The sequence below is a fragment of the Nipponia nippon genome, unplaced genomic scaffold (assembly GCF_047370975.1).
Source record: "Nipponia nippon isolate SJK-2023a ecotype South Korea unplaced genomic scaffold, ASM4737097v1 scaffold_1, whole genome shotgun sequence".
Taxonomy (NCBI): Eukaryota; Metazoa; Chordata; class Aves; order Pelecaniformes; family Threskiornithidae; genus Nipponia; species Nipponia nippon.
In genome coordinates, this window is record NW_028262290.1 from 166771375 (window position 1) to 166796392 (window position 25018).

General features: G+C 44.8%; 1 protein-coding gene across 4 annotated transcripts in view; it reads right to left on the minus strand.

The window, feature by feature from the left end:
• The window catches only part of SMARCC1 (SWI/SNF related BAF chromatin remodeling complex subunit C1), a 93116-nt gene that overhangs the window by 7341 nt on the left and 60757 nt on the right, over window positions 1-25018 (minus strand). For 3 of the 4 annotated variants that reach the window (XR_015698934.1, XM_087732799.1, XM_087732821.1), the window contains exons 22-26: window positions 21607-21662; window positions 19611-19725; window positions 18593-18747; window positions 12721-12855; window positions 8656-8914 (exon numbers count right to left, since the gene is read on the minus strand). Coding sequence is in view for 3 of the 4 variants with exons in the window: in XM_087732799.1 (XP_087588925.1) it covers window positions 8656-8914; window positions 12721-12855; window positions 18593-18747; window positions 19611-19725; window positions 21607-21662 (720 nt within the window). In the remaining variant the exon portion in view is untranslated. Of the gene's footprint in view, window positions 1-2022; window positions 2675-8655; window positions 8915-12720; window positions 12856-18592; window positions 18748-19610; window positions 19726-21606; window positions 21663-25018 lie in introns of those variants that run through there. The other variant, XM_087732808.1, reaches the window with a different exon arrangement.

Below are 25018 nucleotides of genomic sequence, written 5' to 3' on the forward strand. Positions count from 1 at the left end.
GAGTACGACTGTGGAAGGCTTGCTCTGCATTTACCCCATTCCTTACAGTCTTCACGAAGCATTTGCCAGCAGACAGCGGTGTGAACCTCTGGGCTGACCCAGTATACACACGCTCACAATCGGCTCGTGAAAAGTCAAGTTTGCTGGAGAACAGAGCAATGGAGCTCACGTACCAAGCTGTAACATTAGAAACAGTGTCCCGATCCAGATGAGCTCACGCAAGTGAGATGAGCACTGCTTCCTCCTACCTCCTCATCCTCGGACTCCTCCCATGCTTTGACTCCAGTGTTGTACTCTGAACGGGCACTGCACAAGAAGAGCAGCCACTTCGTACATCACGACAACATTATTATGCTGTTAAGAACTCTGGCTTCGAGCAGATCTTTTATTTTTAATCAACTCCTCTATTTTCAACACACAATAAAAGAAACGATTGCAGCTACAAACACGCAGAAGCAGGTACAGGGCAACTCCAGCTGCTGGGAGCAGGAGGGCAGCAGGGGCTGAACCTTGCCAAAACAAGAAACTGGAGATAAAACACGGCCCACAGATGTAGAGGGCTTCGTAGCAAAAGGACGAGACATTCACAGGTACGAGGGATGCTATTCCCTGGCAAAAGTGCTTTCAGTACTTAAAGGGGGCTTATAAGAAAGATAGGGACAGACTTTTTAGCAGGGCCTGTTGCGACAGGACAAGGGGAAATGGTTTTAAACTAGAAGAGGGGAGATTTAGACTGGATACAAGGAAAAAATTTTTTACGATGAGGGTGGTGAGACACTGGCCCAGGTTGCCCAGAGAGGTGGTCGATGCCCCATCCCTGGAAACACTCAAGGCCAGGCTGGACGGGGCTCTGAGCAACCTGATGTGGTTGGAGATGTCCCTGCCCATGGCGGGGGTGTGACTGGGTGGCCTTGAAAGGTCCCTTCCCACCCAAAACCTTTCTATGATTCTATGAAAATGAAGGTTGATGGGGGAGCAAAAAAATGTAAAAATTGGAACACCGCCGCTGTGTTTCAGAAGACCGGGAAAGCTGGGAACTGAGAAATCCCCAGCCTGGGAGCTGCCACTTGACAGGAGCCTCAACCTCCCCAAGCGTAATTTGGCCATCTTCCTTCTCACACCACATGCCTACAAGACTCTCTTCGCACTAATGAAGGGATTAATATTAAAAAGCCTCTTCTGAAGCACCTGAATCTGGATCAGACTTACTACGCACTGAGCGGCTTCACATGGGGTCTTACACTTAGCTCTAACACCGGGCAAGTATTCCTTCAGTGAGAGAAAGGCTGTCAAACCCACAGCAATGCAAAGATTCGGAGACTATGGTTTATATTCAAATCAACCACCGTCATGCTAAAATCACCACTAAACAGAAATTAAATCAACTTTAAAAAAGGTTGTTTCTTCATAAATACAAAAGTGTGTCATGACTCCAAATCTTGTAATGATGCTCGCTGGGAAGCACCCTATCTGAATCAAGGAATCTGTAAAGCTTTTTTCTCCCTTAAATCTTGGAGATTTAAAGATAAGTGGCACTGCAGTTCTACTGAAGACACCCATAAGCTGAGAAGCTCCTCTGTGTTTGAGTAGAGGGTTGGCTGCCCGTTTTTTGCTTTCCTGACACAGTATGCAACAACTCAATCTTACAATTAGCTTAAGGTACTCGCACAGGAACGATCCTATCACATAGCAGAACTCCAAGATGCTGAAGTTGAGCGGTAATCAAGCAACACCCAACCAAACTGGGATTAAGAAAGGGGAAATTACTACTACCACTATGGCAAAAATGAAGTCCTATTTCTATAGAGATTGTACTTTTTTTTCATTTTACAAGAGATACCGCTTCAAGACAGCGGCTCAAGCATAAAATGTGGAAGTGTGACCTACATAAGGGGGAGAGCTTAAAAACAGCAGACGCAGGAAGAGATAAAGCCAAAAGGTTCAATAAAACGAGATTTAGCAGACTAAAAAAATCCTTTACACGTTAGAGATTGTAGACATTTTCTAATGCATGCTCTGAAGCATTCCACTATTAGCAAACTGCCAACTGCAGATTCACATAACAGTGAAACGGATGAGGAACGGTTTTTAAAGGATCTCCAAGGTCTTTATCTCTATTAAATAAGCCTCTACCTCTATTAAATCAGCTACTTGAGGGGCACTGGAGTGGTAAACAGTTTTAGCATTTTTGTTTCAGTGTGGTAGCAGCCGACGGGGCATGATGCACAAAGCTTGGAGCCGATTCAAATCCTCCTGCACACCTCTCCCTATCTCCCATTCAAAGAGAAAATCTGCTAACGCAGCCAGTGCTACGTGGAGGGAGTCCCTCCTTTGGCAGCCAGGATTTCGGAGAGGGACAAAGCAGGCTGCACTCCGACGCTCCGCCGATATCCATCAGGGACGTGCCTTGCCGAAATCTCGCTCTCCTGCTACTGAATGAATTGTTTCACATGGTCCTGATGCGGGAACAAGCAGAGAACTGCTCCTGGGGATGCCTGCTAGCTTCACTGCAGAGCAGCTCTGCAGCAGCACTGCAAGATGTGCTCCTTCCCACCGGGAACGGTTTTCAGAAGCCTCGGAAATCTGCACTTCTAACCAACCTGCCAGACACGTCCCTTCCTTCGGCACGTCCTCCCCTCGCACGCGCTGCAGCAGACAATCCCGCAGCCACGAACTGTGAATAATTAACCACAATAACTCATTTAGCATTGCGTCTCGGGGGAGAGGGAGAATTTCCACTTCACTTGCATATTGCATTTCTGTCACTCCCCTCTGGCGTGATTCACCCGGCGCTGACGACGGAGGCATCGGCGTGCTGAAGTCAGACACCTCCGAACGCCGAGGTGCGCCGTGCCGGGCTCGCGGGGCCCCGGCATCCACCACGCCTCCCAGCCCAGGGCTCACCATTATTTTTCTACAACAAGGCACGTACGCTGGAAGATACTTTGTCAAGAAGCTGCTTAGCGTGTCACACCAGCAAGGACAACCATTCTGCGAGGCAGCACTAGTAACCTTCAAATATTAATGCATCTTCAATAATACATTCTTGGAAGGAGTTAGGAGCTGCTCAAACTTACTGGAGAAGCTCTGCAGATGTTAAGACGACAGGGCAAGTCACTAAAATATCATCCAGCATCCTCAGAGGAATCGCTGTCCCCTGGTCGACTCTGATTTACTATGCTAGCCCCGTAATGCCTCCTGCCCGGCCAGGTTTTCATACAGTCAAGAATATACCAGAAAGCACCCAACGTGGCTTGAATGTTTCCGTATTACCCACTACCGAAACACCTTGCAAACCCACAACTACGCACGCGTTACGGCGCGTATTACTGTGGATGAATACCGCAAACCCACTTACCACCCGTAGGACTTCGCTTTCCTTTTATCTGACTACTCCCTGCACGTCTCCTGCCAGCAAGCTCGGTACGTGCGATGGATAAAAAGAAAGCGCTGACAGTTCTTAGAAAATATTTACCAAAAGGAAGTGAACTCAAAATCCTTATCTGTACCAAAAAATCCTGGAACTGCAATCAGTCTAATGGGAAAGTAAATAGCATCCAGTAGCTCAGTTTAAACCCACAAGTTTTAAATAATGGAATGCACAACACTCACTTGAAAAGCCACAAGCCCAAAATCACGTACAAAGCATTCTTTTGAATGTTCCAACCACTGACAGAAAATTATGCAAAATATACTGGGGGAAAAGGTTATTAAAGTTACTCATCCAGCATCATGGAAGGTGTATCCTTACCTCCTTATTCCATTTCTGCTTTGGGTCAGCGATGATTTACCAGCTGAAAAATCCCCCTTAATGACAGCTATTAATGCGTATCTACCTCTTCCTCCAAGAATTTCAAGAAGTTTCTCGTATTACGCACTGCAAGTATCACTCGTACAGGGCACTTAGCATTTCACAGATAACCAGAACAGTGCACAAAGCAACCAATAACGTGCTCCAAATGATACAACCAGCAGCACGGCTGGTAACACAGGAACAAATGGGGAATTTTATTTTCTGTTCTAATTACCAGGTACAGCTTTTCACAGCGAAATTGGAACCCGATTTTATTTTTCTATTTTAGAAGTCTTCATTCCAGAGGAGAGAACAAAATAAGCTCAGTCAACATGAAGCTAAAAAAAATCTGGGAAATGAGCTAGGCGTGGGCCTTGTCTGAAATCAGTGCCTGCGCCCAAGAACGGCAACATCTGCTCATCGAGCTGACCAGAACCTCATCACACCCCGGCACCAAAGGACAAACTGAAGGCAGCCAGACGCAAAACACAGGCTTGCACTGGAGAGGCAGGCATCAAGTTAAACCGTACGTCCCAGCAAACCGGTAACAGAGCTCCGTTTCAACCATGACTAGCAAAAAGACAGTTTATCCAGACGCAGAAAGAAAAAGCCATGGGAGAAGCCGCAAAAACTTTAAAGAAGCCTCTCTGGCTGTGAGTTGTATGCTGTCCGCCGGAAAATTTTTGCTGTAAGTGAATTCACCAACAGCTCTCCTCTCTGGGGGAGCAATCCTGGCTCGTCCTGACTTCTCTCTCACCAAACCTGCCCGCGGGCGCTGGGCCCTGGGCCGATTTCAGCTCTTCGGCACGTCCCGACAAATCCTGCGGTCCAGGAGAACCAGACGTGGCCACGCCGATGAAAACCGGCTCACTGCAAAGCCTGACCCTCGACGGGAGATGTTCACCAGCTGTTTCCAGAGACTGACATCTAAGCTAAAGAACATTTTTCTGGAAAAAGCTTCACTGTTAACTTTTAGTTAAGAGATCTGGCTTAACTGCTTCTGCCTCTGAATCCAGAAAAGCCATAAGCAGGAATTTATTTTTTCTTCCTTCCATTTATAAACGCCTTTTCAGATCCTTTCATCACTTTGTTTCCTACCATCTCTTCAGCTTTCATCAATCACTTTAAAGACATCCGACTTAGCATTTTATTCACGGTCTACTGAACCAACAGTTACACTTTTCGTCAATATTAAGGTCAGAAACCTGTTTGAGAACATCAGGGAGAACCAAGGTAAAGTCTGGGGTTAAAACCAAGCGGCTGAACAGGAAATTGTGAAGGGCATTTCCACCTCCAGCTTCCCTCGGGGCTGTGTTTTGGAAGGTTGCCCACTGGTGCTTCTCACTTACTGCGAAGTTGTTTTGGGATTTTCCTCTAACGCAAACTGAATGGGTCAGCTCTTCCCGCAGAGCTGTTGGACAGACCAGCAGGCAGCGGCTTGGCTAAGTCTCCAATAACCTCTTTATACCTGAATGAAGAATTACGCCGTGGTATTCATCACTGAGGTTCCTTGAAATTGGCCACCTTAGGGAAAGCAGGTTGTTATTGGAGAGAAGCTGAGAACTCGGGTGAGGAAAATGCTCCTTCTTCTTACAAAAGCCTGTCAAGCCCTGCACTGGGAAGCAGGACACCAACAGCCCTCTGAAGCCAGAGGTTCATCTACAGGACCAACAGCAGCAAAAAAAGTGTTTTCAGATTTCTTCTGCAAGTGTGTCTCAGCCCTCTCTAGCAGGGGTTACCTCTGCCAGGTGAAATTCATCTACCCGCACCCTCCAAATGTCAGCATCTCCCCCCAGACTGCAGGAGACCCACAGGCGGGCATGCCGTGAGGGAACTGAGGGATGTGTGGTCATTAAGGTGAAGATCACCAGTTTGTTTCAAGGGATCCCAACTGGCAACCGAGCAGCAAAACTGGCTGCTGATCTATGTATGTACAAGTTTGTCATGAAAGCATTGCACTATTAATGCTCTGAGACTTACAAGTCCAGTAAAGACGCCACAGCTGCCCTCACAATGTGAAAGTAAGAAGATACGTAGGACACGACAGAAGTTACTATTTACACCCACGCTCCCAGGACTGGCTCAGAGTTTAAGCGCTGAACTCGCTCGAGGAAACAGTGAACTTTTCCGTTTTCTCTCCTTGCCCTCAAGTTATACAAAACTCCCCTGTGAAGCCAAGGAGCTTTGGTTCTAAGTTGTGGACTTCCCAAGCATTTCTGAACAACCTTAAGGGCCGCCACTGCAGAGCCTGAGGAAAAGAGACTGTTTTGTTTCCTAGGCAAGATCAGCTGGGATATGATAGAAGCAGCAGAGGGGTTTGCCTTCGAACTCTCAAAGTCTTTTAAAGGGCCTCTGAATTCTCACCTTCACAAAAATATCAAACCAGTGAGCTGTCGGAGCAGGTAAAGGGCAGGATCCTGTATCTGTAAGGCATGAGACAGCACCAGATGCTGCAGTCGCAGGAGCCAGAAGTGCTGTGCCTCATCCGTCAGTTTGCCACCCTCTCACAGGAGGGGTGGCGGTGGCGGAGAAGTCAATCTATTGACTAACTTTAATCAAATTTGAAAAAGAGACAGCCTGAGTAATTAACACAGTACCACACTCCCCAGAATACACACTGAAAGGGATCACGGGGACACAGAGGGCCTGGATGGTTATGATGGGGTTGAAGTAATAAGGTATTATGTGAACCAAGGATGTGAATATATTACAAATCAAGTTTTATTAGTCCCCTAGCGAATACAACAATGCATTTAATCTTGTTACGTTTTCAGTCTCAGTCGCAGCTTGTAAGTAAGAGCTAGTCTAATGATATGCAATGATCCCCCCCTTTAATCTCTTTTCAATTTGCCATTTTTCCATTTCACAGAACGCCTCTCCATTCTACTGTTAAGTGAGTAGACCTGAGTTGTCAATACAGCGTACAACAGACAAATTGAGCTACAATATTATTTGAATTTGAAAACCAGCCCATGTATTATCACACTCCCAATTCAATTTCAGCAAAACCCAAAACAGCTCCCAAAACAACATCAGCATTAACTTTTTGTCCACAAGGGCATAATGAACCCAGGAGCCAGCTGACTCGGATCCCTTAAGATAGTCAGCTTAAGCATGCAGATCACAAGACTAACTCCTACCTTCCCCTCCACTGAGCACTACTCTGCATCTGTTGACTGAATCAAGTTTCATTACTATGGAGACTCACGCAGTTGGATTAGATGCCTTTACATTTTCATGGTCATTGGCAAATCCTGCTCGTTTACTACGCACTTCTGCCCTTTCCCAAATCATACACTTAACGTAGGTCTTTTCCCAAGATGAAAACTCAAGCTCCTGCAGGCTTTTTGTTGCCACGTCCTATTTCGGATCACGACACCCCAAACTTCTCCAGCAACAGCCTATATAAGATCTTCCGAAGTCTTTTTGGCTAATAAGTCTTTTTGGCTAATAACCAGTCAGGTCTTTTTAGAATGGTTTTTGGTCAAGCAGTTGAAAATTGACAAAAGCTCTCCTTCTTCGCTGCGGTCTACTCAGACAATTAGGCTGCTCCACGCCAAGTGGTGCTATTCTATTTTAAATTACCATTTCAACAACATTTAGCAGGTATAGTAAAGCCTTCGATTCTAGTCCCCATAAGCATCTTCACAGCAAAAGTACAACATTTGGTAGCCCCAATCCCTTTTAACAGTAAAACGGTTTAAAGGTGAGACTGCAAATACTGTAAGCGACTTAGTTACTTAACAGTAGGGCTGTTAGTTTTGCCATGAAGCAGAAACAGTTGTTTTGAATAAATGGCGGTAACATTTTTTGTGCCCAGTGGATGTTCCCCTTCCTGAGGCGAGGTATAGTCATGTAGCCACCCAATTTCTCCATCCTTCAATATTAGGAATATCTCCACCCTTGGAGATATCTAAACCTCAGGAGGACAAGTCCCTTCAATCTGATCCAGGTGGCCTGGCTCTGAGCAGGAGGCCGGAGCGGGGACTTTCAAGTGACCCTTCTGCACCTCTCATCTGGCATCGAGCCCAACCGAAGGGCAGAAGCCAGAAAGCGAAGCCCTGAGGAGGGCACAGGAGCATATCAGAATCAGGTCTCCTGCCAAAGGCAGCTGCTCAAGGAGCTTCCTGCATCTGCTTCTCATTCTGGTCTTTTCCCCTAAGGTTTTGGGGGTTTTTTGTTTGTTTTTTTGTTTGTTTGTTTTTGTTTTGTTTTGTTTTTTACACAGTTAGCTGTGTCATAAACTGGACAGTTTGAGGGAATGATTGTTTTTGAAGGAGCAGAGATCACTGGGCATAAAAAAAAAGTCTAAAGAAATACAAACAAGCTAAAACACATTTGAAAAATACTTTGTGGCCACTCAATTTTTTACTTTAGAGCTTGGCATCACTATCTCCAAGGATAGAGACTCCACAACCTCACTGGGCAACCTGCGCCAGGGTTTGATGACCCTCGCGGGGCAGGGGAAGTGTTTTTCTGTGTCCAGGTGGAATTTCACATGTTTTAATTTGTGCCCATTGCCTCTTGCCCTGTCACTGGGGGCTACTGAGAAGAGCCTGGCTCTCTCTTTCACTCCCTCCTTTTGGGTATTCATACACCTTGATAAGATACCTCCTCCCCAAACTCCATCTGCACATCTGGTACAGGAGCAAAAGCTACAAAATGGAGCTGCAGTACAAGCACAACTCAGCTTTCTAGCAAACCGTATTTCTGTTTTATAAGCAGCGCCGTTATAAACCACTACATGACGCAGACCATCCATTACACCTTCTGCAATTTCACCTGGCAATGCCTCTTCCTCTGATTTTACTCTGTTACGAAGGGTGGTTAACAGACAGGGATTTTCTCCCTCCAGCTCTTACCTGGCTGTGGTGGGTGAGGTGGTGGCATTTGGTGGTGCATCATAGGGTACGGTGGGGGCTGCTGATGAGGCAGTAAGCCTGGATGTGCTGGCGCCCCAAGGGGGTTCATCCCAGGCCCACTGGAGTGCTGGTGAGACTGCTGTGGGTTTTGACTGTGCTGCTGCTCCATTTGCTGACGAGCCCTCAATTCAGCGTACTTCAGCTGTTCCATGTGAAAATTCTGGCGTTCTGTCAGCAACTGTTGTCTCTGCTGCTCTAACTATGTCAAAAATAGGGGAAAAAAGGCAAAGCGAAGTTAAGAACTATACATTTAAAACATGTTTCTTATTGATACACAACCGTCTGAGTTGCAGCAGGTTTTGGTACAGGGTCCAGGCCATTTTCCAGCTGGAACAGATGAACTCACCTTGTTTTGTCCTAAAGAATCTCTCAGTAATACAACACGTTACTCAATGAGTACTGTGCAGAGCATTCAGCCATAACACAATTCTAGAAGAAACCGTATGTTTTTCTCTCAATCTTCTGCATGTTGGAATGAGAGGGAACAGGAAACTAAAGAGATTTTCCAGGGCAAGAGCAAAGCAGAATACGTGTGCAATAGCACGAGCTCAGTGATCACAGGCAGGATCATACCCCGTACCTTTATTTTAAGCGTAGGACTTGGACATCATGACAGCCAGACAGCAATGTTTTGCACTATTAAGATGACTATTATGCAAAAAACTCATGTCATTAAGGCCAATTAACATAAAATAGGCTACTTTGTTAATTGTGAAGCCATACAGAGAGTAAGCAAGTCCCAAACGAAAAGACGACAAAGCTACAGAAAATATTTCTTACTATTGGGCATTTATATGATTGATCACTGTCTTGGTTAAGGAAGCGTACGTCACTTGACTTACTTAAGAAAACATAACGCATTTCTACATCTATTACTCTTAAGCAATTGCACACGTGGATTTGTGTGCCTAGTTTACAAATATTTAATGAGTATTTTAAGACATACTCCATAATTTATCTGAAAAGCAGGTTGCCAAGGAGACTTCCACCTAGCAGAAGTTCTCCAAAAATCCCAAAGCTCCGTCAATACTTTGCGTTAGCAGTTTGACTGCTGACAAAGCATGGATGAAAACGGAATACTACAGAGCACGCATTCACCAACAGAACCAGATGGGGACAGAGCCTAATGAATAATACATGCTCCTTGTTGGGGGCTGGTGTTCTGCATGTAGGGACTACAATGCAATTATTCATGCTGCCGTGACTCCTTTTTCCTTGACCAATCTGATACGTTAGCAGGAAGAACTTGATAAAATGAAGAGCCACGTACACCAATGGTGTAATTGTGCATGTGGGGAAACAGGTTCAGTAGGTGGCAGGCAGTTCAGAGAAGAATTACTGCAAATGACCCGAAACAAAGGCTTAGGCAAGAAGTACAGCTACACTTTATATTCTTTTTATACTCTTTTGTATTCCTGTTTTGCTTTCTTCATGGTACCCTATCCCGCTAGAGTTAAAAATAAAAGTCTTTACAAGTATCCCCAAACAGCACCCAGTGCCTGAAAACATACCTTGTACTCAGGAAAACCAGTGAAAAACTTCCCTTCCACACATTCCCTTCCCCTCAGGATGAGGAAACACAGTTGGACAGACAAAAAAGGCAAACAAACACAAGTTATAACACAAGCTGGTCTTAAAATTGATGTTGACCCCAAAACACCTGGTTCTGCACCAGGTTCTCCTATTTGTTGTAATCATTTCAGAAGAAGGTTTATGGACACAACCTACTGCTGTAGCCCCAGATCAGCGTTAAGACAACTAGTAGTAACACATTTTCTGGTGGGCAGCCTATCAGCAATTTCCATTTACTCTTCAACTCTCAAAACTCAGTTATACCTGCAGCGGACGTCAGGGAAGAGTGAGGCTAGGCGCCCTAACGAAGATAGGCACGCATCAGTCTGCCACACAACCTCCCTACACGACCCAATTCGTGAACTCAGCCATATTTTTAGGTACGCAGTCATGAATACTACGCTCTTGACGATCTTCCAATTCGCAACCGCATGGTTTTGCACTGTTGCAAAGTGATTCGCAATTAGAAGGGACTATTAGAAGCACTTCATGCGTACTCATACAACAGCCACCACTCTACTACAATTTCATCTTCAGCAATAACTCCTCCCGAAACAGAAATGGGCAAAGAAAGCACTTGTGTGCTATTATAAATTCTGGGTCAACAAGGTTCCTCCCAACAGGATCCCTTGGTTAGACACAGAGTTGGCAGCACTGAAATTATTTTAGCTTAAACACTGAAGTAAACGTGTTTTGCCTACAATCTGACACCCTCCAGTCTGCAGCACAGATTCCTTTCAACACTTAGAATCGCCTTACCTTCACTGTAAGAAAAAGCCAGTGCAGCAAATAAGGACATATGCATAGTGTGCAACGGCACTACGGACTTTTTTTGCTTTAATTATTCCACTAAATATCCACAGTGACAGGTGAAAAGACCGAATTTAACTACCAGAAAGCCAAGGGAACAATCTGTATGCACATTTTTAAAAAGGAAAATGTCATATGCCTCAGAACGGGGGAAAAAAAAACTCTGTCACTAATAGAATATATCCCCCAAAGAAAGAAATCTACAGAGAACCTTTTCAAAATAGTTAGGTCCATTTCTTCAGCTGCCAATCAGCGTCAGAGGCAAACACCACACTGAAATGGTTGTGGATGCTGAGCAATCTAGAAATTCTTGCTGACGTTCTGCTACAACAAAAGACCACAGTTTGTCAAACTCCATCAGTGTCACTAATGCCAAAGCAAGGATGTAAATTCCATTAAATTTGCATGGTAGGGCAAATGTGAAAACCCCTAGAATTATGACTCAGTATCTTCAACACATCTAGAGTAATTGCCTATTGACAAAAAATGAGCATGCTGCACAACAGAAAAATAAAAAACCCTGACTGCTCTCTGACAAAAATGAAGTTTTGGGTGATCTTTACAGTAGCTGAAGAGAAACCACTTCTCCGAAAGCCTGCTGCACTATGTATGAAAGAACACCTAGTAATTGATGCGTAATCCAGCCCCTGACAAGCAGAGACAGCTTCTCTTCCACGTTATACCCCGATTTTAGGGATACACGAGTCTCCAGTAAGGTGTCACTAATAGTGCTACAATAGAAATACAGCCCTGCTTGGGATGCAGCATATACAGGCTCTCTTAGCGTCACCACCTTCTTCAGCTGGCCAGACCTCAATCAAGACCTGGGCCCTGGCTCACTGCCTCGCTAGACTGAGGATTAACTAACGCCCATCTCGCTTAGCTCGCGCAGCTCCTCCTCCTCAGTCGCACTTCATCGTGAAGTTTATCAATTCAGCTTTGTCCTATTTCGATACTCTTCTGCTGCCTATGAGCAACCACCTTTTCCCATCTCCTGACATCACTGCTCCCTTCCCTTCTCCTGAGGCTGCTGCCGCCCTCTCCGGCTCCGGCATATCCCTCGTCATCACAAAATGAGAAGCTGTTACTCCCGAGCACGTATCCTTCTGCTGCTGCATCTCACTTTGAGGACCTTCCCAAGAGCTACTGAGAACGCCCTCCAAACAAAACCTGAACTACGTGCTTAAACCCAAATCTCCAGTCTAAACTGGGTCAGGAAGGAAAGGCAGCTGAAGCTGGTTTCCCTTCCCTTAGGGAAGTAAGGTTTCCATCCATTTCACTCTCTACACGGAAAAGCCATTCGTACATCAGACATCACCCATGTGATAAGGCTTACAGAAAAGCTCAGGACCAATCCCACATTCATGCTTAGATGACAGGAGTAAGGACTAGGAAGCAAATCTAGGATCCTTCCAGTTTGCTGCTCATGCTAAAGGGAAGAGCTGGAGAGAGGAGAGCGCTCAAACCCTACTGTAGGGATAATCAGGAATTCTAGCTGAGGCAGAAAGACCTGCATGAAGGTGAGGAACAGCTGAAGTCGCTGGTTTTCTAGCTGTTAGCAAACAGACACCTTGGCAGTGACTAATTTAATGCAGAATGTCAGGTTAGTACCCTCCTACTTACTGCCTCTTTCTCTCTGTCCATAATGGTTTCCAGCTCCTCAAAATGGCGAAGTTTTATCTCCAGCTTCTTCATCTGCGTTTCCACCAGAAGGGCGACCAGGGACTTGATCTTTCTTTCCTCCACTGCTGCCAGGTGCTGAGGATAAAACACAAGTTTTTTTGCTTGACATGCATTTCACAAAATAAAGTGCTTTAAGGGAACAAATAAGCCAACTACACCTGCATCTAGCTTCAGCCATCCTATTCCACTTCTGGACAGAAAACAGGGCATTAGATTATCAATCTTACGCTCGGAATCAGAAGCCCTTGGAAGATTATTAAGCTTTTGATCAAATAAATAGGTGCCAAGTTTAAATACAAGAGGTATTGTGGATGCTCAGCGCTCGTAAGCAATCCAGTTTTGCCTCGAAGCCTTCCGAGCGCCGTGCAACAGAGCACGCTTTCAGTGGAAATGCAAATGAGGGAGCGGGGGTACGCTGCACCGAGTCAGCTGCAGGTCATCCAGAAAGCTTTCCCCAAAACACACACAGGAGGCTTTTACCTGGAATGACCCACAAAACCAGTGAGATGACTCTTGCATGCCTTTGCCATTAAAATATTTTTTTGCTGAAGTAAATGAGAAGCTACGTATCCAGTTAGGCACGTTCCCATTACATGCAGCACCACACCACAAAGCCATAAGCTCTCTCAGCGCAGCAGTTCCACCTCGGGCTAGGCAGAGCTTGCAGAGAAATCTCTACACAGATGACAGAAGAAACTGTTAAAAAAAAAAATCTCCACTTTCCTTTTATAACCAGGTTGCACAGTATTCCTATTGCAGAAGAAAGCTGAAGGCAAAGCTGTATATAAACTGCAAAAGTGAACTGCAGAAAAAGGCAAACAGATTCTTTACAAGGCTTTAGCTTTACCCCATTTACATATACACACTTACACATAAACGGTGCAGGCTATGTATTTGTGAGTATATACGTGATATATGAGACAGCCTATAAAAGTGTCTCACGTTTTCCAAGTGTGAAAGGCGTGTTAATGATGCCTTCTACCAGCTTTTGTTAAAAGCCTGCTGTTCAAAATGAAAATACACTCTGAACACCCACCATGTGTGCTGCTTGGAGTTTCTGTATTAACAGCCAACGGATGTTTCCCGACAAGAGCGTCCAAGCAAAGCCGTACTGGCACATCCGAGGGCTGAGGGGGAAGGAGGGTTGGCTTCTGAGAAGGGAAAGGTGAGGGCCGAGGGGAAGAAGGAGAAAAGAAAAAGCTGGACCTCGTCCAGCTCAAGCTGCAAACAGAGACTCATATTTAGCAAGCTGTGCCCCAAACCTTGGCTCAGAACTGGGAGAAATACTGAGCTGGAGAAAAGCAGCATTATAAAACTTGCTGGTAATCCTAATGATAAACAGGATTTCTCAAAAACATATGACATTGCTTCCATCACTAATATGTCGTGTCATTTGACAGCATTCACCTCCGGTAACCCACCAGCAATAAAGCAAGGCTTCAGTAAATCTAGAGAACATCCATTCAAGACTCTCACCGAGTTTAATTTTAAATCAGGTACAGCTTGAGAGAACCAGAGCGATCGCCCAAGTTCATCTAACGGCACGCCACTGTGAAATTCAAGTAGGCTGTTCAGCCAAAATACTGACCAAACAGCGGCGCACACATTTGAAATAAAGTAACTGAACGGCTGAGCGAACTAGGAAATTTAACATCAATCCGTACTGTTTAGTAAACCAAACTCATTTGTACCACAAGTCAGAGCGACAGAAGTACCTTTGTTGATACACCCAGCTTTCTGACAGTCATTTCGCCTTGCCTGATGTGTGCAATCTTAATGATGAAACCAGATTAACATAAAATCAGCAAGGCACAGGATTAGGTAAAAGTCAGGTCTCAAAGTACACACTAGAAAGGAAGTCATCACTGACGGTTTTCCTGAGGAGACCCAAAGAGGCTGCTCCGTAGCCTGGCATCACCCAGTGCTTTCATGTGGACAAAGAACAAGTCGTTACTGACGCTGCGGTTGACAAAAAAACCAGTAAGATAAAATTCATAGTGATTTAAATTGCCTGATAAACACATCACTGCATCTACCTTAAGTCATAAATAAGCAAAAAAAGTATGTGACATTATCCCAGGACATGGCGATTCCGAACGAGCTGAGCATCACCAAACAAGGTGGACCTGGCCTCCGGCTGAGCGGATACCAAACAACGCTTCGGTTTGCTATTTAAACGCGGGAGTCCTGAACGCAAGCACAGCCACGCGTGCCTCTGCGCCTCTGCCCGCTGCCACAACGCCGACTCCAGCTCCTCTGCTCAGAGATCCCTTCTGGGCAAACACTGAGAAACCTGGGAGCAGCCACAAGGCCAGCTACGGACCGAGCACATCGCAGGCAGTCTCACAGAGCCTAGTCCATCCCCTAGTCTTTCTAAACCCAGCTTTAGTTGTGAAGTTAGCTAATCACAGCAAGAGCCTGAGCGTGACAACTGTAAAACCAGACCACAAGAGACCTCTGGAAAATGGATAGCGTCCTGGCACCATCCCACTGGAACGCTGTGCCGGAGTCTTCTCATCCACATGCAAAGCTTAGCTGAAATGGCAACAGGCAGAGAAAATTGCTCTTTCTTCCTTCCCTCTTCCTATTTTGTGAGAGGAGACTGGATGCTTCACCCAGCTTTTGTCTGCGAGGCCAAGAGGGGAGAAGACTGTCTTTCACGGGTGAAACAGAAGAAATAAAGGTGGCAGGTAACACAGCACTATCTAAATTAAGGCAATGGGAAAAACTAAGTCCTGTCATGCATACATTCAAGCACGAGATGAAAAAGGTCCTACAGTGAGTTTCTAGAGCAGCAGCAGAAAGGAACCAATTAAAGACATAATTTGATTTGCCTATAAACAGAAGATGGGATGTAGCTGCCTGCAAAAAGAAGAAACGTGATTTTAGCAACAGGGCCTGTTCTATTCCTGCATTTTATGTTTCTAAATACCTGCACATGAAAAAAAAAAACCAACTGTTGATAACCAAAGGCTTTTTAATTCAGTAGGCAAAGTGCTGCAACGGTACAATGGTTAGCGGCTGAAGCGTATCAGACTAGGAATAAAGCCTAACAGCACAGTTTACCGCCCATGGGAAAAAAAAGAAAACCTTATGGACAATTATAGTAGGTTCTGCATCACCGGCTGTTTCGATATCAGTGTCTTCTAGAAAAAGATGTATTCAAATCACAAGTACCACAAAACAGAAATTCAGAGAAGCCATGGGATCAGTGTTATGCATGAGGCCAAACTGTGACCAGAACAGTCCTTTCTGGCAGCGTAAGTATGGACCAAGGGCTACAGCAGCAGCTCTGCAGCTCAGTCCCAACCGGACAAAAGCTCACAGCCATCCGCAGGAGAGGGGACCTTTTCTGTCAGGTGCTACTTAGGCACAGAAAGGAAAAAATAGCTTAGGTTGATTTAGGAATCTGAGAAGAGCATGAAGAAAAGGGGCTTCAATAATTCTAATATTGTTTGTACAGAAGCCATAACCTGTAAAAATGCATTTAAAATTGTTGCTCCATTCTACGTATAGGAATATAGTCTCACCCCTAAACGCACACATTCACTGGACACCATTTCTCAAGTAAGGACAGCTTATTAGTGAAACCAGTACCTCAAAAGAAAAAAAACCCATCAAGTGCCTGCCTTTAACCCCTGTTTCTCCTTAGAAGTCAACTGCAATGTTCCTCTGATATAAAACCGTAAGGGAAACAACTTTGTAACAGCTCTCCACACGACCAGGTCTTGGGTTTATTATGAAGAACTGAACGACTCTCTCAGACAAGATACAGCTTGCTGAAAGCCTTAATATTGTCTGGGTTTTTAAGTGCAAGTAGAAAGAGAAATCCCTGTTGAACTTGAATTCTACTCTGAAGTGTGAATACCCTAATTATAATATATTATTTCCTGTAATATAAAGCTAAAATTCTTCTCGAATATTATTATTACTGTAATGAAAACTGCCATTAGCCAAGTCCCTTCTCCCTCTAGCACTCGTTATCACCAAAGGAAGGAAAGTTGATCATCTTTATTTGGAGCAAGTAGCCTTCCATAAAATAGAGATTAAATTTCGTGCCTCCTTCTATACACGCAGGGGTTTTTTTCAACTTGGCTGAAAATATCGGTAAGTCTGATGAACTGAAAGTAAGCTACGCTCAGTAGAAGGGCTCGGTGCTTGGAGCACCGCAGGTTCAGACGCGGCCAGGCAAGGCGATGCACAAGGGCGCCAGTGAGGACTCCGCACTTCACCGACATAACGAACCCGAAGCTTGCCTGCAAAGTGGGATTCCACACAGCCTGGGCTCCTAGCTCCGACGCCACGCAACGCTGAACTCATGCAATTCGAGAACCTGGCTTGAAAGGTAATAACTAAAAATATCCTCAGAGCTCATGGGTTCATAAAGGAGGGACTGTATCATCCTGGCAACACCTATCATAGAATCACAGAATCGTTAAGGTTGGAAAAGACCCTTAAGATCATCGAGTCCAACCGTTAACCTGTCACTGCCAAGTCCATCACTATACCATGTCCTCGAGCACCACGGCTACCCTTCTTTTAAATCCCTCCAGGGATGGGGACTCAGCCCCTGCCCTGGGCAGCCTGGGCCAGGGCCTGACAGCGCTTTCGGTGAAGAAGTTTTTCCTAATATCCAACCCAAACCTGCCCTGGCGCAGCTTGAGGCCGTTCCCTCTCATCCCATTGCTTGTTCCTGGGGAGAAGAGACGGACCCTCACCTCGCTACAACCTCCTTTCAGGCAGCTGTGCATAGCGATAAGGTCTTCCCTCAGCCTCCTCCAGACTAAACAACCCCAGTTCCCCCAGCCTCTCCTCATAAGACTTGTGCTCTAGAGCCTAAAATCATCACGCTATCCGCAATATATATGATGCAGGTGGGAAAAAAGTCTGAAGTTAAAGTTATAAGAGTCACAGATCAAGACTGCAAGAGCCAGCAGGACACATGCAACGCCTCATTATGTCCACCACTGTGTCCTGGAAATCCATCAGGAAATAAACACCATCCATGCTTTGCTTTTGGGGTCTATGAAGTAGGTGTCGTGGAACGTGGCACTGAATCTAAGAGCGATTCAGAAACCCGAACTACAACTTGAATCCAGAAAAATACGTAAAGAGAAAACAGATTTTGAAAAAGATATGCTGAAAGAAGCGAAGGCAGTCTGGTTCCTGCAAAAAGAAAATGAAAGGCAACATGCAATTAGTAATTATAGGGTAAAGAAAAGCTATTAGATAGGACACTGATTCAAACCACAGCTCATTAAGGGACTACAGACAAACAAACAGAAGTTTAATGATAGAAAGACAAGAACGTGCTTTTAACAGACACACAGCACCTCTTGACACAAAAATCGTTAAGTTGTCTATAAAGTATTGTAATGCTAGAATTGAACATCACATTGTTTTGACAGACAAAGTGCCCAAGTCCGGAAGGGTCGTGTGAAGTCCACAGAACAGCCGGTGGCACCGCACAAAAGGCAATGTAAGGGTTTTATCACCCTGACCTACGTCCTCAGCATTACAGCCAGACCTACCGAGCAGAGAAAAGTCATCCCAAAAATGACAAGCACATTTTGGGGCTCCTTCTTAGGGATGTTCATCGACTTCATAACCATAAAAGTAGCTGCCTAAACTAAAACTGTACACTATTTCACTTAGGAGTTCAAGCAGAAGAAACAGAAGATGGCACTTGTGCTCCTTCAAGATATTGAAGATTAGAACGTGAAACCACACAGATCTGGAACAAAGGACCGTTTTAAGAAGAGTTCTAATGTGAACTGGAAACCAAGCCAATGGATATTTGTATTAAACAAACCTTTGCTTTGGTGGCAGCTGAGGCAAGGGCAGCAGCTGCAGCTGTAGCTACGTTTCCTTCCGAGATTTCGTGTTCCACTTTCTTCTTCCCAGCCTCGTTTTCTTTGTCTTTGCTTGCATCAACGTTCTCCTTGTTCTCTTCTGCCTCCTTTTCTTCTGAAAGAGATTTACCGCCAAGTCTGTTATGTGCATTCTCCCCTTGTTAACAGCGTCGCGGCAGAGACGGGAATTGCGCTACGCACACTGCTATTAGTCGAACAAATTAATTCATCTACACATGGTCACATTCCTACGTTATAGTACTGCTACGCATCCAAATGCGGACAGGGGAACAATTCTAGTCCAAGAGGATCTGACCCAACAAATAGGGCAACTTTAAATGCTCTTAGTTTCCACCTCGCCAATTCATCTTCTGCCATCAGCTTACTCTCATCAGAACAATTTCAGCGGCATTTTCAAATCAACTCCATTATTACATCAAATCCAAATGCTTCTTGTTCTACCTGGTGCTAAAATACTCAAATGTAAATTCCAGGAAAAAACGATATATCTGTGTGGCACAAGGGGTACATGTTAAAAATAAATAAGAACAATGTCTTCTGTAGAAAAAAAACCCGTACTCCTCAGTCTGTCAAAATAAAGGCTCTGCATCACTTCACAGGGAAACAGAGCTAACATTAACTTCTAAGGGTAGAAGTGAGCAGTCTCATTTGCCTGCAGTACAAGCAAAATAAAATAATTTATATGACCTACACGCACTTTGCTACTGCAATTTCTTCACCCAGTCACTACACACAGTGACAGAAAGCTCAGCTGAGGTCTAAAATGAGTTCAAGAAAGAATTTAGTGCCCAAGCTTTGCAGTGAAATTAAACTAGAATATTTACTACTGAACCATGAAGCAGCCTGATGTGCAAGAGGAAATATTTCTGCCACGGTTGAGTTTATAGCCTATTCCAACCACTTTAGAGGAAGGCTATTAAAGCTAACACAGCTTGAGGAGCAGCTGGGAACCATTACCTGGCTTGGTGTCGGCAGTCACTTCGCTATCTTGCTCTTTTTCCGCATTTCTCTCATTTTCTCCTTCTTGTGCTTTATCGCCTTCCTCAATTTCACTCTCCGCTTTGTTTTCAACCTAAATGGGATGAAAGATTGTTTGAAGAATGAGAGCTATAGAAGACATTCACTGTTAACTTCGTTTATAGCTTTCAAATTAATTCACTATCATAAAGAAAGAGATTAAATTTTAAAGGGTGACTGCCACACTTAATCCCATTTTGACAATCGTATCCGAAATCTGCATAAACAAAGTAACTGCTCTACTGGACATAAGTCTATCGGATTCAGTAACCCAGGCCAAATTTCATCTGAAAGTACAAGAAATCCTGAACTAAGATGACATCAGAACGTGTTCTGCGCCCCCCCACGCTGCCTCGCTTATTCCAGCAGTTTGTGCCCAAGCTTTATATCCCTTCCAGCGTCTGCCATGTTAACAATTTATACAGCCTTCGCCTATCCACGCAGCTCCAAATTCTGCAGAACTCACGGTCACAACAGCGTCCTGTGGCAATAAATGCTACAACTGAATTACGCGTTACAGGAGGGTGCATCTGTCCAGGAACTGGTAGAAGAAAGCAATGTTTGCAAGATGGAAGTAAAATAAAAATATTTCTTGTTAAATTCTAGGTGCCTTAACTTAGTATTAATGAAATGCGCGGCAGCTTCAAGACTGGAAGCACCGTTTTCCCCTTGAAAATATTCCAAAAACTGACCTGTGTGTTTCTCGTTTATTCTGATCTACAGATGAACGCATCTTTTCAAGCTCCGACCAAGTCTCCTACGCTCACATCTCCCTAAGTGCACCTGACTATTCATCAGAAAGGCAGCAAAAGAACTCTCCGAAGAGTGAGAAGTAACATCGAGTCTGTACGCAGCAGCCATTAGGTTAGTTGTATCGCATTCATTTGACAAAGCAGGCAACGCAAATATCACTGTTGCTGCAGGCTCAGTAAGCACCTACTACCGTTAATTTAGCAGAGTGATGTTCTAATTTCAGGATATTAGTTTAAATCAAGTTTAGGTCTGAAACAATCAGAGCCACTGCCATTATTGTAGACTATCTGAAAAGAGGTACTGTGTCTGTAGACACGGGGTTGTAAGAACACCCCAAACAACTGCGTTCTTGTAGGCACTGTCAACAGGTTTAAGGAATTAATTTCGAAGTAGCTGATCTTTACGGGCAGGATGCATCATACCCAACATCAAAAGCACACAATACACACACACGAGTTACCCAGGCCTCTTGCAAAGAGGAGTTTTGTTGATCAGCCCAACTACGTACACCTTCCTTTAGTCAGCCAGATCTCATCCTCCCGCATCCACTAAGCCGCATGCGATTGTGCAGACCGAACAGCTACGCAACTCGCGTTGTCGCTGGAGAGCGGCGATGCCGCTGGGGCAATAGTTCCGTTCGGGTTCTCTGTCCAGCTCTGCAGACGGCGCTCACGAACCGTCGCCAAATACTGCGAGCAACCCAAACTCACCCGTTTCCTGGAAAGCCCTGATCTCTCTGATCTTGTCAGAACTGAAAGCTGTCTTCGACTTTGGGAAGGCAATTTGTCACAAGACAAACTTTTCTAGGGCAAGACTTCAAAACAATGCTTGCTTTAGACCACTACCAGTCACGAACCATAACATACCAATGTCCTTCTGCAGCTTAAGGCTCTCTAATTCGTTTGTACTCCCCATTTAACACTTCCTCCCAGTCCCAATCTTTGTTTCTGAGGACTAGACAACAACACGCCCACATCTCATTCCTGTTGTTTGCCCAGCAAAAGAAATGTCTCTGTATGACTTGAGACTAAATCACTCATAAGGAGACTGAAAACTGTTCCCTATGGACACACGCTGACCAGCACACTACCATCTACCTTTCTTACCTGGCATTTTAGAACATAATCAGGTTTGTAAGCATCAGAACTATCTTTTCAGAGCCAGTGTACTAAGCCGAGCTTACCTTCTCAGACTGTTGCCCATCTGTCTCTGTTTCCATCTTTTCTTCTTCCGCTCCATCTGAGAGACAAGTAAAGTATTTAGAATTGCCATAACATCCATTTATCACACTCGACATTTATTTCAGGGTTAACCAAAATTTTCTGTTCTCTACTAACAGTAGTTTAAATAAAGCCACAACACTAAACTCCTGGAAGACTAAGAGCTTATGGCGCTAATTTTAGCTTAAAAAATCGGTTTACTCGCAAATTTAACTGTTTTTTCAGTCCAACAAGCAGGACAAAACATTAAGTTATCTATGCTCTGCTGAAACACCCAGTTCACCCATGTAGAGAGAAGCCACCAAATCTATCCATTTTAGCTACATGAAGGACAGTTCAATGCACAGTTCCGCAGTATTCAACTCATACGGTAATTCCCATCGGGAAGTCGCAGTATTATAAAATGGTTTTCCCAATACATCCAATTTGATTCTGTAGATGGTTGTCAGTTGCGCGATTAACCTCAATTACGCTGCTGCCAGACTTGTAATTCCTCCTTAGCACAAGATCCCCTGAGCCGCTTGCGACGAAAGGTCTACGCAGAGGCACTCTCATGCGTGGCAGGTCAGCTGAAGATTTAAATTCCATTTCACAGGTGGTACAAATACCAGAATTCTCCAAAGCAGACTTCAAAATAATTATTCAACACGAGAGTAACATTAAGCAGTAGCAAATTTGTTAAAGCACTGACACTGTTCTTAAACACTATGGCTCTCTTGTTATTTCTGGCCCCAAGTCCCACCAGAGTTCAAGGCAGCGAGCGGTTTGATGGGAAACCCTGCACAGCGCAACCTCGTTTCACACCCTTCGTACCTGCTGCTCTACACAAACGCGATGACCAACTGGTTCTCCAGTCCTATATGGCTCTTTGTGCGGCTCCTCCAAACACATTTCTCCCAAAACCGCTCTGAAATTGTAGCCAAGCCCTCACAAATACATTGAAAACAAATGTTTTGAGTCTGAACTGAACAGCGAAGCTTAAAGAAACTGGCCCGAAAGGTGTAGTCCTACGGTAGATGTTCCCGGACAGTGCTCTCACTTAGACCTTGATCGTTCGTTCTCTTGCTTCTTCCTCAGCTGCAATGATACCAATACTTGTGGGTTTGCAGTGAAGGGTGGATCAATGAAATGATCCGAGTTAAACCCTAATGCTTGCTTTGCCTTCTCACTGCAAAAAAACTCTATTGCAGCTCCTCAAGAGCCCAACTGCAGCTGCCTAGTTAGGTGCTAAACAAAATACGAATCCCATTTGAGCACAAGAGCTGGTTGTTGGTTAGATATAAAGCAAGAAAAGCACATAAGTTTCCAGCCGAAAGCTCTGAGTTTCCTCTGCATCCAAACAAACAAGACACAGAGCTGGGGCTGAAGGAGCAGGCCTCCTGACAACGTGGTCACAGGGAGGCCTGCTCAACTCCCAGCTTTTTAAAAAGCATGCTTTCCAAGATGCCCTGAAGAACCAGAGCTGAGCTGCACCTTCAGTGCTAGTGCTGAAGGAGATAATAGCATTGGGTGAGCATTAACTTCTCCCCAGCAGCTTCAGGTATTGCTGACAGATGTTGTAAGATGACGTAAGGGCAGTGGTTGAGTCCCCATCCCTGGAGGTATTTAAAAGAAGGGTAGATGTGGTGCTTAGGGACATGGTTTAGTGGTGGCCTTGGCAGCGCTGGGTTAACGGTTGGACTCGATGATCTTGAGGGTCTTTTCCAACCTTAACGATTCTGTGATTCCATGTGCGGGGCTCTCCATAAAGCCACCAGTTGGGTTCTCTGGGCAATAACAATTTCCTGACTGCTCCAGGAGGCAGAGCCTCAGCCATGACCGGAATCTTCAGAGGCATCACACGAGACCACCTCTGCCGAGACTGGCTCCAAGACAAGGCTCCTGTGCTGGAGTCATGAAGTACTTCCGTATGGAAAGAGAAGCATGCCAAGCACGTGCTGAGGAGGAGACCTCTGCGGAGAGCAGAGGCAGCTCGCCCACATCACTGCAGCCTCCAGTTCTGAATTGGTCATCAAAAATCTCCATCTAGTGTCTGACCAAAGAAGTCTTCCTCTCCTCAGAGGTCAAAACAGGAGTAAAGTCATTTGGGAAGCATTCCTAAGAAGCTACGAGCATATCATAGGAACTGTTTTGATACTCGGAGGGTTCTCTCACTGCTGTGGGATGTGTGGGTCTGGACAGCACCCACTGCCTCTTACGCCTTCATATTTGGAACCCAAAACGAGTTTGCCAGGCACCCATAAAAACCTGACCTTGACCACAAGCACCTTCGGAGTGCCCTGCCACCAGGCGTGAAAAAACCTTAGCTTTGTGCTTCCTGCTATTGCTCAGTTTGGTTTTTTGGCTGACTACACTGAGCTCTTCAAGCTTGTAACCTCTTATTTACTGTTTGTTTGGCATTCACATAGCTATTACAGAGACACCTGAAGAGTTCTGCCAGAACAGAGCCAGGCGCCCTTGCATTACAGATTGCTTTTTGAGTAGCAGCTGACCAGTTATCCTACCACCTAACTTCAGCATCTCCAGCAGAAGACCAGGTAACAGCCTAACTGGTGTACAAGTGAGGTACCAAAATGAGGAAGGAAGACAAAAAAATAAAACCCATGTGTTACCACGTGCTGGGTGCATGCACCTCATAAGAGAAGTGTGTGTTTTAACAGCAGTTGGTGTCGTCTTGTGCTTAGCACACATCTCTTGGTGCTAACCCTTGGTTCATTTATCAAGTTATTCCTTTACAGAACACTTATTTAAAATGTTCCTACTAATGACAGCAGGCCTCTCTGAGATAAGAGGATAAGAACAAGCATATTGATGGAGAATACCTGAAAGTGTCTGAATAATATAGTACTACTTCCAGATATTTTGCATATGGATTGTTTAAAAGTCCAAGAAATCCACATTTATTCGCAGCACCCAGCTGTTCTGCAAAAACGCCCAAGAGAAGTGTCAGCACAACCTCGTACTCCTTGTCTAGGATCTCAGACCTGCAAGAACAGACACTCTAGTACAATTTAACGTACAGGGGCATTAAAGAAGGAGCTTATTCAGATCATGGACTCCCAACACATGCTGCCATACCAATATAAAACTCTTGGTGGAAAGCCCTGATCCATCTCTAAGCTTCTGAAGACACTGGCTGGTCTAGGGTGTTCAGTTTTCAGTAATCCTCATTTTACTGGTAATGCCTGTGTGCTACACTGAAGAAAAAAACTGGTGTACAACGTGTTCTGCTTTAATAGCAACAGTTCTGTAGCAAAGTTTTTACAAAAGTCCCTTCCATATATATAAGATAAATACACTAAAATGTCTGATTGAAAGATAATGGTTTTTCTCTTGGCTTATTTTAAGATGACAAACCTACTTCTCTGAAGTATC